The sequence below is a fragment of the Sorex araneus genome, chromosome 6 (assembly GCF_027595985.1).
Source record: "Sorex araneus isolate mSorAra2 chromosome 6, mSorAra2.pri, whole genome shotgun sequence".
Taxonomy (NCBI): domain Eukaryota; kingdom Metazoa; phylum Chordata; class Mammalia; order Eulipotyphla; family Soricidae; genus Sorex; species Sorex araneus.
In genome coordinates, this window is record NC_073307.1 from 119,877,986 (window position 1) to 119,894,198 (window position 16,213).

Consider the following 16,213-nt stretch of genomic DNA (forward strand, 5'->3'; position numbering starts at 1 on the left):
TGGTGTGCAAAGGAGACCTGCTCTCATTAGGGGAGACCTCATTAAGGACTGAAGTCAGTGGACCCCACAAGTGGCTCATTTGGAGTGGGGAGGAGAAAGACGGTCACTTTCTCCAGATCTGCCTCTGCCACCCAGGACCCAGGGTTACTGTATTCTTGTCTCACTCACAGAAAGGAATTTTAGGAGTAGGCAAACAGTGAAGTAAAACAGATTATACATTATCTTCGGAGGATTTTAAAGGTGTGGAGTGAAAGAGAAAGAAGGAGCGAGAGTGAGAGAGAGAGACAGCTGCATTCAAGAGAGAATGTGGGCTTCCCCAAGGGAGGAGAGCCATGGGTTCTGTTCAGGTTTGTGTTGTTGGAACTCATTGGGCCTCCTGCCTCAGGGTAAAGGTCATCCCTCACACATTTCTGAAAATCTAGACTCCAATTCTTCTGCTAAGTATACCTCTTTTGAGCCTGAGCAATAGTAGAGCGGGTGGCGCACTTGGTTTGCACACAAGTGACCTGAGTTCAATGCCTGGTTTGAAACAGTGATGAGTTCTTTCCTCTTATATTTGTCCCGGAGATCTCTTAAGCTCTGTTCATTTTGAAGGGGAGTTGGGTTTGGCCACACCTGGAGGTGTTCAGGGCTTACTCCTGGCTCCGTGCTCAGGAATCACTCCTGAGTACGTGGTAGATGTAATGTGCTCATTGATGACCCCTTTTCACAAAAATTCTGCTCACTTCTGAGTTTCAATGCAATTATACAAATTGAAAAACTTTGTTCTGAGAACACCCTGCTATGTCCGAGCAGGTTATGTCCTTCCTGCTTGGTTAAAGCCACAACCTCTCAACTTGTCCAAACTTGTTTTATCCAGAAGACCACCCAGATCTTGGGATTCGTATTAGTGGGTCATCACCCACATCTCGGCAATTGCTTTAATAAAATGAATTAGAACCTTTTGCCTTTTCTGGCACATTTTTCATTAACAGAAGATGCTGCTGGTATCTGGAAGTGGTCCTGTTGGGTTGAGGGGTAGTGACACCAGCTCCAAATCCTCAACAGCATCTTGGTGCTGCAATATATCAAAAGGATCAACATTCCAATTCCTAGAAGAGCAAGTTTTAATGGTATCTCGGTGTATTAGCTTCACATGATTAAGGTTACCCCAACTGTTTTACAAGGCACGCCGTTGTCATTTCTTGCCGTGTGAGACATTTCCTGGCATAATAAACCAGGACTATTTGAGAAATTTGGCACAGAATAGCCCAAGGCATTGAATACATAGGAGTGTAGCCATACACATCTGTATTTAAGCATCAAACAAAAAAATCCTTAAATGGGATTTTGATAGAACTGTCCAATGTGTACACTGTACAGATGACAGTGTATAGGCTGGATACCCAGAGGTGGCAGCTGCCAAAATGCCAGCCTTTCTGGAGTACAACCACCATATTCCTAATTGTATCACACATACACTTCTTTTTGTCAGTTCACATTGGCAGGACTAAGAGTAAGAGATGCACAGCTGACAGCCCAAAATTCCAAGTGGTCCCTGCCGCTAGAAGTCACGCCCTCGACCCACCCTCGGCGCCATCTTGCCACAATCAACAGAGAAGTGGCAGGCATTCTGGTGAGCAACGTGGCCCGGAAAATGCTCCGGACCCGAATTGGGGCCAACAACAGCAGGGAGCCGGAAGGAGGAGGTGGAGCCTGCACACCTTCTCCAGATGGAGCCCTGGCGACACTGAGCAGCAACTAAAACGACTCCGGGATTTGGGACTGGGACACATCGAGCCGCTCGGCCGCGTTAAAACCTGAAAACATACAATCTTTTAATGGAAAACTAATTATTAAATGCTTCCTTAATAGGGTTATCTTGTTCAGGGGTATAACTCCCACAACAATAGTGAGTTTTGTGTTGAAATATGGAACGTAATCAAGGTGAAGAGAAAATGAAGTGAAATTCATCAGTTATACAGTTGGGGTGGGTGGCAGGGGGTATACCGGTGATTTTGGTGGTGGAATAAGGGCACTGGTGAAGGGATGGTGATTGAATATGGTATAACTAAGACATAAACCTGAGAACTCTGTAACTTTCCACATGGTGATAAAATAAAATAATTAAAAAAAAGAGATGCACAGCTGAGGCCGTATGTTGGATATGCAGTCAGCCCACACACTTAGCCTATGGGGTGCTGTGGATTGAACCCAGGTTGGCTGTGTGCAGGGTTCAGTGCCTTAGCCACTGTACTATCACTCTGGTCCTGCTTTGCTAAAGAAATGTCTGAGACCCCCGTTACATCTCAGCTTTCCCAAGCAGGATGTTTCTTGCTTGGCTGCACACTGGCAGCTTTTGTAAACTTATCTTAATCTTGACTTACCCAGGACAGGATCCAGATCTTACACAGCAGGGGAAGGCTAGTAACCAGGTTCTAGAGTTTTCAGACCCTGTGTTTTGGGAACTTTTGAAATCAGCTCTAGAGGATTCACTGCATCTCCAGTACGCAGAGGGAGACGCACATTCCTCTCAATTTCCAGCTAGCCCCCATTTGCCTGGGTAGCTTTAGGGTTTCTGCTGTGGCAAGCTTTGTGACCAGATGTCCTAGTTGGATGTAGTGTGTGACAGGAAGGGCCACTGTCGAACAAGTAGCCTCTGCCACTGCTCCACCCCAAAACAGCTGTTCATAGGTAAGCAAGGCACTTGACTCCCTGTTGCGTCTAAGCCTCTCACAGTTGAGAGGAAAACAGTCCACTGAAGGGGAGTGAATGGTTTCATAAGGGCGTTTGAAATCATTGTCACTGGGCAAAGCTTGTATGATGCTCCGCACACTTGCACTATGGGGGATTCCATCATATTCCCTCTATCCCTTGATTTTCTTTGTCAGTGGAGAGTGTGGGACCCTTCTCTCCTGGCCTCCTCATGCAAGCATTTGCATAGGAACTTCAAGATTGTTGTGGGAGGGGAAATGTCTGGGCTGAATCTGCTGGACCAGGGCCCCAATGAGCTCGAGTGCTCCTTCAGGGGAGGGTTAGTTATTTTTGTGATTCTCTCTCTCCTTACTCAGTCATTAGCAGTGGGCTTCGTGAGTTGACCCCTGGTAGCTGTACTCACGTTTCCATGTTCTCATCGTCCTCTGGGGCCCCCTCAATTATGAATCCTGATATAGCTTCCCTGTCTCCCACCACGTGACATCGTCCATTACCAAATGCAACTTTGGTGTACGGAGACTTCATGGGGTGTTCTCTGTGATGACTTTTCTTATGCAGGATCACGTTGGTGTCATCTGTGTAGCTGTTTGCCCTCCGCTTCGGGCCGTCCACTGGCCACCGCTGAGAGCCTGTGGGCTGCCCAGGACGGCTGTGCCCTGGCAGGCAGCAGGACTGAAAATCTCCAGCTCCACCTTTTTGTTTTTTTTTTAATCAAACTATTTTAAACTTGATTTATTCTTCCTCTGATATTACTGAACCGAACAGAAAGAGAATTCTTGTTTTCAAATCTTCCTCGGGCAGTTTTTTTTTTACCCGGTCACACCCGAAAGTGCAAAGGGGTTACTTAATCCTGCTCATGCACTGAGGAATTACTCTTGGCGGTGTACGGGGAGGACCATATGGGATGCTGGGAAACGAACCCAGGTTTTCATGCCTACATGCAAGGCAAATGCCCTACCCGCTGTGCTATCACTCCAGTCCCTCCTTGGGCAGTTTGAACAGTTCAAACTAGCTGAGGACCACCCAGGGCCAGATAAATGCCTATTAACATCACCATCACCACCAACACCACCACCATCATCATCATCATCATCATCATCATCATCATCATCACCACCATTTTGTTTCTGGTGCTACATTGGCATTTGTCATGTACCTCAAGTTCAAATTAGGCGAGCAGTGAACAGGGGTCCGATTTTATTTATTTATTTTTATTTTAAAAATTCTTACTGGTGAATCACCATGAGGAACAGTTACAAACTTAAGAACTTTCATGTTTGCATTTTGCTTACATCCCTCCACCAGTGCCCAATCTCCTCCACCAATGTTCCCAGTATCCCTTCCACCACCCCCACCCCAACCCCACCAGCACACCCAGCCTCTGCGGCAGGGCATTCCCTTTTGTTCTCTCTCCTGTTGGATATTGTAGTTTGCAATAGAGGTATGGAATGGCCATCATATTCAGTCTATAGCCTACTTTTGGCACACAGCTTTCAATCTGAGTGGATCCTCCCAACATTCTCTACTAAGTGTTCCTTTCTGTATCTCAGCTGCCTTTTTTCCCCAGCATGTGAGGCCAGTTTCCAAGCTGTGGGGCAAATCTTCTGGTTCTTACTCTACTACTCTCGGGTGTTAGACTCCCATTCTACTACTTTATATTCCACATATGAGTGCGATCTTTCTATGTTTGTCTCTCTCTTTTTGACTCATTTCACTTAAATGATAATATCCATGTTGTCCACTTATATGCAAATTCCATGACTTCATCTTTTCTAACAGCAGCACAGTATTCCATTGTGTAGATATACCAAAGTTTTTTAACCAGTCATCTCTTTTGGGCACTCTGGTTTTTTCTAGATTTTGGCTATTGTAAACAGTGCTGCAATGAACATACAAATGCAGATGTCATTTCTACTATACCCGGTTGCTTCTTCTCGATAGACTCGGATAGCAAAGTTGCAGGCTATAAAATCAATACCCAGGGGCTGGAGTGATAGCACAGCAGGTAGGGCGTTTGCCTTGCACGCTGCCGACCCGGGTTCAAATCCCAGCATCCCATATGGTCTCCTGAGCACCTCCAGGGGTGATTCCTGAGTGCATGAGCCAGAAGTAACCCCTGTGCATTGCTGGGTGTGACCCAAAAGGCAAAAATTAATAAATAAATAAATAAAATCAATACCCAAAAGTCCATGGCTTTCCTATACGCAAATTATGAGAGAGAAGTGACATGATAAAAGCAATCCCATTCACAATTGGACCTCAAAATATCAAGTACCTGGGAGTCAGCTTAACTAAGGAGGTAAAGGACTTGTATGGAAAAGAGCTCCTATTCGTAAGGTCAGGTTGATACCTCTGACTCTACTGATTATTGGCAATATCGATGCTCTTTTGCTATAGAAGCAAGATCAGAGATGATTTTAAAGGCAGACAGGAGCTGGAGAGATGGGACAGCAGGTGGGACACTTGACTTTCCTGAGGCCAAACCAGCTCGATCCCCGCAACCCCTATAGTCTCCTGTGCATCACCAGGAGTAATTCCTGAGTGCAGAGTCAGGGTGAGCCCTGAGAACCACAGGGTGTGAACAAAAGAAAAAATAAGAATAAAAAGGCAATGAGAATGGAGCATAATAGTGAGAGAAGGTTGAGGAGAGGGGTATGCATATTGGACCCAATAGAAATAGAACTGTAGTTGGGAAGCACCAGAGGGAGTGGAGGATGAAGAACTAGCAGTGTCCTTCAGGCAGGAGACACGTGCAGACAGGACCAACTCTTGTCCCTAGTTTGACGCCTTAAGAACACACAAAAAAGAAATAGTGTGAAATCCCCTTGTAGGAGGAAAAGTCTATGCTTATATTTTAACAGATAACACCTACTAATGTACTCTGGGTCCTGCTATGGCTTGGCTTCATCTGGAGTAAACTTCATTTTCCTGATAAAGACCCCAAACCACCTCAAACAGATCTCAGCTGGAAATCACAGGGAAATCTGAGGAAGAAAGGACAGGCCGAATTGGCCTGAGGACTTAGTCTGGGATTTACGGTACCAACTTTATCCTGAACCTCAGAGAACTTTGTATGCCAAGTGTGAGACCCTTAATGTTTTATGGTAATCTATGAGTGTTTTAATCTTTATATTTGTGTTTTCCTAGAAATCAGAATTCTAAGATGTCTCCTGGTTAATTTCTAATGTGAAGTGAACCCTTGCCCAATGAATATGTTGTAAGAACTTTAGTTGTGAGCCTCTTTAAAGTTTTTTGAATATCTATAGAATTGACCTAATGCTTTTGAAATAGCACTGCAAGTAATTTTGTCATGTTAAATGAGATGATTGGTAACTAGTGTCCAAATTTGGGAGGTTATGTTGTACTAAGTTCAGTAAAATAAGAGTTTAAACTTGTGGGATGACTATAAGGAATATAGATGTATGTCTTAAGTCAGAAAGATAATGGATGCAGATCTCATCAGTTGGAAAAAGGCAAGGAATCCTGTTAAAGTGAAGTTGATTTTGAAATGGGTTGAAGGAAAGTTTCAGGACAGAATGAATATAAAGGAATTTTGTGTAGAAGGTTTGAAGTTGTGTTTGAAGGAAAGAAATTGATCACTGCTTTAAGAAACTCTTTAAATCAAATGAAGAACTGTTCTAGTACTCCCAGTACAGTGCTTTTATTAATGGGAAGTCAAGGTTTTCAACATAGGATTGAATGGGTTAAATACGATGTTAAATTGTACACTTTTCCTCTACAGATTTTAGCTCCTTTGACTAGGACCCACAACAAATGGGTGTGTTGTATCTTACTGTGAGTAAAGTGAGATGTTTGCTTTTCTCTTCTTTTGTACCTTCAGTATGTTTTTGATGTTTCATGGCACTGTGTTGGTTTGCATAAATTCAGATAAAAGTCTTTCCTCTCTGTAATAGGGTCTACCCCTCATGCAGACAGGAAAATCAGTTATGGGACCCCAAAACCCACTTTCAGGGAAACAGCAAGGGATTAGTCTAAATGACAGGAGCATGTCTTTAACAGGTACTGTTTCAAGTACTCTACAAACCTCAGGGAGACCCTAGAGGCAGGCCGGCTCAAGAAAAGAATGGAAATCATCACTGCTATGGAGAATGAGGAATCCGGAAATCTATGTGACTGACACGGCCTGGCTTACTCTCAGCATCAAGAAAAACCCTGGAAACTAGGATCTCACCCAGCCCTGAAGAAGGGAGGGGAGGGACTCCTTTCTGCCAGGATGCCTCTATGGCAAATGAGGCTCAAGGTCACCTCCAGTTCAACCTGAAGACCTGAAGCCATCCAGTTTATCGTGGGACATTTATGGCCAGGCCTGGGTAACTCTGACGTGCCACATAAGATTAATGCCGGTATTGGTATGCCTCCTGTCTTTAGCCACCCCCCAGGACTTCTCAGTAAGTTATGGGGTACCCCAAATGGAGAGTTCTCCAATCTTGCTGTGTGTATGCAAAAGAACAAGTCAGATTTGTTAAGCCATCAGGCAAATTTTAAAATGAAGGTGGAGAGAAAACCATGTTTTTGTAACTTGCTTTTTAAAGAATCAGATTCAAATTCTACAGAGTGATCTAGTAAATGTATTCTAATCTTGATCTAAAAGGTATCCCTTTTGAGTCATTCAGTACAATGTGTTTTGCTGACTGTAAAGTAAGCAACCTAGTCTTTGGGACTCAATGTTGAAGATGCTGTCACTAGTCTGACCAGGGTATTGGAAGCCAGAGCTTAGACTGTGTGTCAGGTGAGTGAAGAGGTTTATAGCAGAGAGAAAACCACAAGATTCACATCACTAAGGTCTTTGTTTTTTTCTTTTGGCTACACCCAGCGTTGCTCAGATTTTTTCCCTCTGGTTCTGCACTCAGGGATCCTACCAGACAGTGATCAGGAGACTCTAGGGGATGCCAGGAATGGAACCCACATTGGTTGCTCACTAAGCAAGTGCCCTACCTGTTGTACTATATTACTCTTACGCCTCACGAAGGTTTCTTTGTTTTTGTTTTTGGCCTTTATGGATCACACCTGGTGATACTCTGGGGTTGTTCTACTCTGCACTCAGGAATTACTCCTGGTGGTGCTCAGGGGACTGTATGGGATTCCAGTTCCAATTCTTGCATCATTGGGCCTGAGGGGGCCAAAGTGGGGCTTTAGGGTCACTTCCATGCAGATAAGCACCCAGGCCCCTGAGCCGGAAGTTGGGGTGGGAGAGAGAGACTGCTCGGAAGAGTCCGTGGACTTCCAGCCTCCTCAACTCTGTTAGCAACTGAACGCCCACCCTCCCCAGGATGACACTGTCCCTGTCTGTGTAACATATATTCATTGTATGTTCCTCAATGCTCACTCCATTCTCTCTAAAGGAACACGAAAACTTCTCCTGACTACTTTCTATCAATATTCACTCTTCCTACTTCACAAGAAAATTTCTTTTTTTTTTTTTGGTGGTGGTGGGGGTGGGTAGAACACTTGGCAGTTTTACTTCAGATTTTACACTTATTGTTAATAGAACCCACCATTTAAATATATAAAAATTGAACAAATAGCGATCTAGTGCACTGTCGCACTGTAGCACTGTCATCCTGTCCTGTTGTTCATGGATTTGCTCGAGCGGGCAACAGTAACGTCTCCATTGTGAGACTTGTTACGAGTTTTGGCATATCAAATACATCATGGGCTCTTGCCAGGCTTTGCTATGCAAGCGGGATACTCTTGGTAGCTTGCTGGGCTCTCTGAGAGGGACGGAGGAATCAAACCCGGGTCGGCCGTGTGCAAGGCAAATGTCCTACGCTCTGTGCTATCTCTCGAGTCCAACAATCTAGTGCATACAATGTAAATACATGTACTATTAATAATTTTATATTCATTGTTAATGTAACATGCGATGTAAATGTACAGGATTTGAACAAAGAAATCTAGTATATAACTCTTTGGTTTTCACTTTTTTAGCCAAAGCTCCTGGAGGTACTCAGAGGACCAAATGGGATTTGGGGGACCAAATCCAGACCTGCTGTGTGCAATTGCCCTACCTGCTGTACTATCACTTCAGTCCCTCAATCCAGTACAAGGTTTAAGTCAGTCACAAATTTTCAGCCCCATGTCCTATTGTGTGGAAAACTGCAGACCGTTGGTAATCTGCCCATTACCTAGATTCTAACTTCAGAGACTGGGATGCAGACAGGTGCCAGTGCACAGCTATAAGAAGCTTAAAGAACATTAGTTTAAATAATACAAGCACTGTGACAGTCTTTATTAGAATTCAGCTTTCCTTTATTATAGGATTCTAAAAATAATATTTAAAAAGTGCATGATTCCCGGGGCTGGAGCAATAGCACAGCGGGTAGGGCGTTTGAAATTTAAAAAAGTACATGATTCCTTTGGGCGATTTTGTTTAGGAAAGGTTAGAGATAAAACATTGTTAGGAATAAGTTAGCTGTACAGAGGCTCAAATTAGAAGAGGACAAATACTGGGTAAATACTAAACATGAGCTCATAAGAAGCAATTTGACTTAAATCATCTCCTTTGTATCTTCACCATTTCACTAATTCTGTGTGTCAATCCCATGACCCAGGTCCTATCTCAGTAGTTTTGCAACATTCTCATGTAACCTGCTACCTGCGCCTGAACAGCAGGTTCAGGCGCAGGGCTCATGTTCTCCCAAAATACATTGACGACTGCTGAATCTTCTTCCACTCAGGCCTGCGGAGACCAGAGAAACTGATCACATTTCTCAAGCATGCTTTGTACCAAGGCTCTGAAGTCGCAAAGGAAAGAAACAGGCACATTTACTTCTCATTTTCACATTTACAAAAACCTTAACATACGGGGATGGAAGATAGCTCTAAGGGCAGGAGTGCTTGTCCATCAAGTTTGACCCCCAGTACCACAGAAGGCCAGGCAAGGCTGGGCTTAGTCCTGGTGGCCTCACACCACTGCTTGGCAGGCCCTCCTGCACAAAGAAAACCAAACAAACTAAAAGCCTATGAGGAATTGAAAAAGCTACTGATTCTGTGCGTTTAAAAAATGCAATCAATGGCCAGATAAGACAAAGGTCAGGGCCCTGGCCTTGCACAATACCACCCCGGGTTCTATTCCAAGCCCCCTATATGCTTCCCCAAAAACCCTGCCAGGAATGACTCCTTTTTAAAAATTTTTTTAATCACTGTGATGTACAGTTACTAGGTTATGAACTTTTGTGTCTGCATTTCACTCATACAGTGATCGTTTACCATCCCTCCACTAGTGCCTAATCTCCTCCACCAATGATCCCAGTATCCCTCTCACCATCCCTACACAAACAGCCACCACCCCAACCTAAACCTCTTCAGATGCGTATTCCCTTTTGTTCTCACTCTTTTTTGGGTGTTGTAGTTTGCAGTAGAGGTATTGAGTGGTCTTCATATTCGGTGTATAGCCTACTTTCAGCTCGAATTTTACAACCAAAATGGGCTCTCTCAACATCCTCTACTTGGTGTTCCCTTCTCTAACTGAGATACCAGGAATGACTCTTCAGCACCGGCCCAGAAGTAAGTCCTGAGAAAAGCCAGGTGTTGCTAAAAAACTTAAGGAAAGAAAGAAAAAAAGAAAGAAAGAAAGAAAGAAAGAAAGAAAGAAAGAAAGAAAGAAAGAAAGAAAGAAAGAAAGAAAGAAAGAAAGAGAGAAAGAAAGAGGCTATGGGCTATAATTATAATATATCAAGTAAAGCGTTCACCCCGCATGCAGCCAACCTGAGTTTGATCCCATACCACATGGTCCTAAAACACTGACAGTTTACTTGCAGAGTGAAGATCTAGGAGTAACCCCTGGGTATCAACAGGTTTGGTACCAAAGACAAACAAAAAATATAATCAATAGAGTGAAAAGGTATCCTATAGGAAAGGACTTCTGTCTTATATCCTGTACCCAGGATATATAACGAACTCATCTGACCAAAAACAAATAAGGGTCAAAACAGATGGCACATTGGGTGGGGAGCTTGCCTTGTAAGTGGCTGACCAGGGTTGAATCCCTAGAATCCCATATCAGTAGAACTGTGATTCTTAGGGGGCTATTTGGAGGAGATAACTAAAAATTATTGCTGAATGGGTATGAAGCTCCAGTTTGTTGAAGAGATATAAAGGAATTAAAAGTTTCAGAGACTGGAGTGATAGTCCAGTGGGTATGGCTGGTTTGATTTACGGCATCTGATATGGTCCTTGAGCACCACCAGGAGTAATTCCTGAGTGTAGAGCCAGGAGTAGCCCCTGAGCATTGCCGGGTGTGACCAAAATAGGGAAAGAAAAGTTTAGTTCTGCAAGATGTAAAGATTAGAAACTGGCTGTGTAATTTTAATCATGTGAATATACTTTACAATACTTAACAATGGGTAAGACGGTGATTTTGGTATCATTATTTTACCAACCATAAAATACAAAAAGTGGGACTGAGATAACTAGCTATTCGGTACTAAGAAAACTCTTCTGCATTTTCTGTCCGCCCCAGGACTGCTCTGGGCTACTGTCAGATCATTGCTTGGAGGACTGTGTAGCTAGAGCACGCAGAAGAGCCAGTGCTTGCTGTGCACCTGTCCCCTAAGCAGTTCCCCAGGCCTCGTCCGCCTCCCGCCACAGCGCCCCCTGCCGCCCGCGGGTCGTGCGGCTTTAGCAGCGCTCTGTGTCTACTATGGGACTCGCCCCTAGGTTCCAGGTCTGGGGAACTATTTTTTTTTTTCAGGATATTTTCTCACTTTATTAATTTTTTTGAATGAGTATTTTATCGTGTTTTCAGAGACTTGTTCCCATTCCGTATTTCAAGACCAATCCCACGACCATGACACCTTCCCACCACCATTATTTTGGATTTCCCCCCCCATACACACCACCACCCAAGCCTCCCCCTAGCAGATGCTAAATTACTTATTTTGAAAATGCTTAGAATGAAGAGTATGAGATGTTGCTCGTGGAATTCTAAAATAGTTTGGGGTTGGAGGCACCTCTGCGGCCTGCTACTCTATTCCAAGATTCATTTGTTGACGTGGGGACTGGAGTCATAGTACAGCTGGCAAGGCACTTGTGGTACACACTGCCGACCCACATTCCGTTCCTAAAACTCTCTATGGTCCCCTGAGACCAGTCAGGAGTGATTACTGAGCACTAAGCAAGGAGTAGGGCCTGAGCACCACCAGATGCCCCAATCCCCACATATTCCTATTTTAATTTGGTTATTAGAATTTTCTGGGATGCTCATGGTATATCCCTATAGTACAAATAGGCTCATGTACTCAGGAAATGTCCCCTACTATTTTATACCCAGACACCAACAACAACTTGGATTTCACAAACCTTTATTAAACACTTGCTGCTCTCTTTATCAAGTATCAAGTGCTAAAAATTAGTATTCAATGTAGGTTCAATACTCGAATTTAGGTCAGGAGCTGTCCTGCCCCGCTGAGGCTCACAGCCGGGTCTCCTGAGAGCAGGTGAGGATGAAACTCAGTACTTCCTAGACAGGCCTCAATGCCGGAAGATATTGACGTCTTCATCAATCCAGTCCCATTCATTGGCAAATTGGTCATCCATGGAATCTTTCTGTCCGTGGCCACTGTCTCCATGGTTTAAAGTCTGTGCTTCTTGGGTAAGTCTCTCTGAATCCCTGGAACAGAGTGCAGGAGAAAAAGATAAACCAGGGGTAGAAGAGCAATATTCCCACCTTCGCATCTCTCTCCCTTTCCAGGGAGCCAAGAAGAGAGAAGCTGTAGGATTGGCCCTGCGGGGGCATTGCCCAGCTCTGCCCACACTGACCCCTGTGTGCTGGGAGAACAGCCCTGAGCTGTGGGTGGGACTCGCCCTCCCCCTGGCCTTATTCTCACTCTCTCAGACACTCCCATCTCTCCTTGGGCACAGAGGAGAGTGGCAGAGGGGAAGACCACTCCCTCCACCGACACCCTGCTGAACACAGTTAGAATTTTCTGACCCTTCTCACCCACCCCTGCACCCTTACCTGGTCACTTTGTCTGCTGAGACACCGCCAGGGCCCCTTGGTTCAGCAACATAGTTCATTAGGGCAAGGATCAATCTGCCTAAATTTTCGTTCTCGACCTCTTGCATGAATTTGTGGGCTCGGTAGGGTCCCACCATGGCCTCTGGAACTAAAAGAAAGTGATGAAACGCAGAAGATCACGATGCGGGGAATTACATTTAAAATGCTCCTGCCCAGATTTCAAGAGCTTGGGACAAAGCACCTGGAAGCAGATGGGCTTTGAAATGAAGGTCCCTTTCCCCTCCCTCTGGTTACCATTGAGAAACTCAATACAAGACTGATTCTGTGTGTCCCCCTCTGACCCCTGTTGCTGCTTTGACGATGGCTGTGTGTGGAGTATACACCCCAACCCTTGTACTATCTCCCATCTCTCTTTGGACTATGCTCTGTTACCCCCTTGTGCCTCAGTTTCTCTGTTAAGAGATGCCTGCATCAGGGATGGAGCAATAGCACAGCGGATAGGGCCTTTGCCTTTTACTCGGCTGACACATGTTTTATTCCCAGCATCCCATATGGTCCCCTGAGCACCGCCAGGAGTAATTCCTGAGTGCAGAGCTAGGAGTAACTCCTGTGCATTGCCCAGTGTGGTCCAAAAAGCAAAAAATAAATAAATGAATAAATAAATAGAAGAGAGAGATGCCTACCTCAAAGGATCCAAGGATTACGACATGAAGATAAAAATGAGCTTTTTCGCACTTGAAAACTACTAAATGACTCATTTGCATTTGAAAACTTTAAAATGGCTTCGCCTTATTAAAAATTCTATTATTTTGACTGTACTACTGAGGCTTCAGCCAGAGAAGTAGGAGAGGCACTTGCCCTGCACGCAGCTGACCTGGTTTGATGAGCACTACAACAGAGATTCCCCCCAAGATTCACTAGGACTGACACCTGAGCATAGAGCCAGGAGGAAGCCCTGAGCACACTCAGGTGTGGCCCCACCCCATTACCATAAACTTTAAGAGTGAAAGAATTGGAAACCTAATTCCTAGGTTTGACAAAGTCACTTCAGAGAGCATCAAAATGCTTAGCTCGAACCTCGATTAGGGAGCAGTAGGTCCTTCTTTGCATTATTTAAGGAACCTCTCAGCAAGAGCCCAGAGGGTAGGGCATTTGCCTTGCACGTGGCCAATCTGGGTTCAATTCCTGCACCCCTCTCAGAGAGCCCGGCAAGCTACCAAAAGCATTTCCCCCACAAGGCAGATCTTGGCAAGCTACCCTTGGCGTATTTGATGTGCCAAAAGTAGTACCAAGTCTCACAATGGAGATGTTACTGGTCCCTGCTCGAGCAAATCGATGAGCATCAAAATGGTAGTGACAGTGATTTAAGGAACAAGCATCTCTGAATTCCAACTCTCATCCTCAATCCTGTTAAAACCTGGGCGACCAACTTTATGTGCCCTGGGGTCTACAGGTATCCACAGAAGAGGAAAAAAAACTGGTAAAATGCTGGGGTAAAATCCTTCCTCAGGGTTGAGTGATAGTTCTGTGGGGAAGGCACTCACCTTGCATGTGGCAAAACCCGGTTAGGTTTCCAGTATCCCATATGGGCCCCTCCCCCGACCCGTCCCCGCATCACCAGGATTAATTTCTGAGTGCAGAGCTAGGAGTAACCCATGATAAGCCTTTGGTGTAAACCCTCCCAACCCAACCCGGCAAAAAAAAAAAATCAGAACTTCCTGTCTATCCACTGGGGGACCGTGTCCTCTGCTATGGAAACTACAGGGGACAGCCTCGTTACAGACCCTGACCCCCAATATCCCCGGGGCCTTACCTTCACCAAAATCCCTCATGAATGAGAACCAACTTTGGCTGCTGACGCAGAGAAACAAAGAGCAGAAAATGACGGCTGTGGACAATTGCATCTTGCTGTAGGTACACAAGCAACAATGAGGCAATTCAGGCTGTTGCTCTGTAAGATTGACCCAGGCTCACATTCTGCAAAGAACTTCCACTTACATGCATAGACTGGCATGTAGATAGATAATAGATGTGGAGAGATATGTCCTGATCATCTAAGACACATTTAGAATATTTATTCTTTGTTTCTACTTGTTTCTTCAGAATCCTAGTGCTTTTCTAGGATTTACTAGAGGCTTGATACTCACAGCAATTACACTGGGCTTTCAGTGTAAACCGTTGTCCATTCCTAGCATCCCTCCTCAGCTCTGAGATCTAACTGCATAGCAGGTTTTCCTGGATCCATGGGAGGATCCTAACTCTGAAATAGCCCCTGAGTTTAAAACTCCACCAATATTTGTGGTGTGTCTCCTCTAGCCACCACTGGCTGCCCATCGCAGGCACAAACAACATAATTTCTAATGATTTTCGAGACTGAAATGTATTCGGGGGGGCTGGGGAGTTACCTCAAAGGGCTGGGGCACCAGCTTTGCTCCCGCAGGTGCTCCAGCATTTTGAACTTGGGCTGGGAGAGGGGGTTATCTGTACACTGTCAAAGTGACCCTGCTGACACGAACACAATTTCTGAGCAGAGTCACAGTGCACTGGTTGAGCGGTCCCCAGAAGCCTGAATAGTGCTGGGAGGTCCAGCAACAACAATGCCAAAACGGGTAGCCCATCTGAGGAGACCCAATGGTCAGAAAGTTCAGTCAGGAAGGATGCAGCCCAAGAATGCTGCTGAGGAAGAGGATTGCCCCCCACCCCCACATACAGAAGGAAACTTGGAATGTTCTAGAGCCTCACCTTTGCTGTCTCTTCCTGCTGAGTCTCCTGGTGCGGCCCAGCAGTCTGTGCTATCTGCTGGGGAAGGTGTCTCTGCTATATATACAGACACTTGTTCACAGAGCACATGGGAAGAGAGGGTTGAGGCAAAACAGTGCGTTTGGGGAAACCCCTTGTGTGCAGAGCACACATTCCCTGATTGCACAAATTGGGAGATGTCCCATGTGTGCAAGATGGAGTTCTGCTGCCAATTTCTGAAGTTCTTGTAAATCTGCTCGAGCCTTTCTGGAAAGGTCTGTGAAGGTCATGGCTGGGAGCTTTTGCAGGTAGGTGGTTGGGCAGCATGGTTTGACAGGGCTTTGTAAGCAAGGAATTAGTGTGCAAAGGAGATCTGCTCTCACCGGGGGAGACCTCACCAAGTACTAAAGTCGGTGGACGCCACGAGTGGCTCATTTGGAGTGGGGAGGTGTGGGACGGTCTCTTTCTCTTGATCTGCCTCTTCCACACAGGACCCAGGGCTGTCTCACTTGCAAAAAGGAATTTCAGGAGTAGACAAGCAGTGAAGTAAAACAGTTAAAATTTGGAGGATCTTGAAGGTGTGGAGGAAAAGAGAGCGAGCAAGTGAAAGAGACAGAGAGAGGGAGAAAGAGACAGAGAGATGCATTCAAGAGAGAACGCGATCTTCTCGAAGGGGGGAGAAATATGGGTTCTTTTCATGTTTTGTTGGAACTCATGGGGCCTCCTCAATCACTGTAAAGGTCATTCCTTACACATTGGTGAAAATCTAGACTACAAATATTCCGGGAAGAATTCTTCTTT

At 45.1% G+C, this 16,213-nt stretch overlaps 1 protein-coding gene across 1 annotated transcript; it reads right to left on the minus strand.

Moving 5' to 3' along the window:
- Positions 1–12,117: 12,117 nt before the first annotated feature.
- Positions 12,118–15,437, minus strand: LOC129405537 (serum amyloid A-2 protein-like). The gene is made up of 4 exons (XM_055141238.1): positions 15,416–15,437; positions 14,487–14,581; positions 12,674–12,821; positions 12,118–12,325 (listed from the first exon to the last, which is right to left on the minus strand). The coding sequence occupies exons 2-4, from the start codon at positions 14,575–14,577 to the stop codon at positions 12,187–12,189; spliced, it is 378 nt and encodes a 125-aa protein (XP_054997213.1). The 5' UTR covers positions 14,578–14,581; positions 15,416–15,437; the 3' UTR covers positions 12,118–12,186.
- Positions 15,438–16,213: the final 776 nt, after the last annotated feature.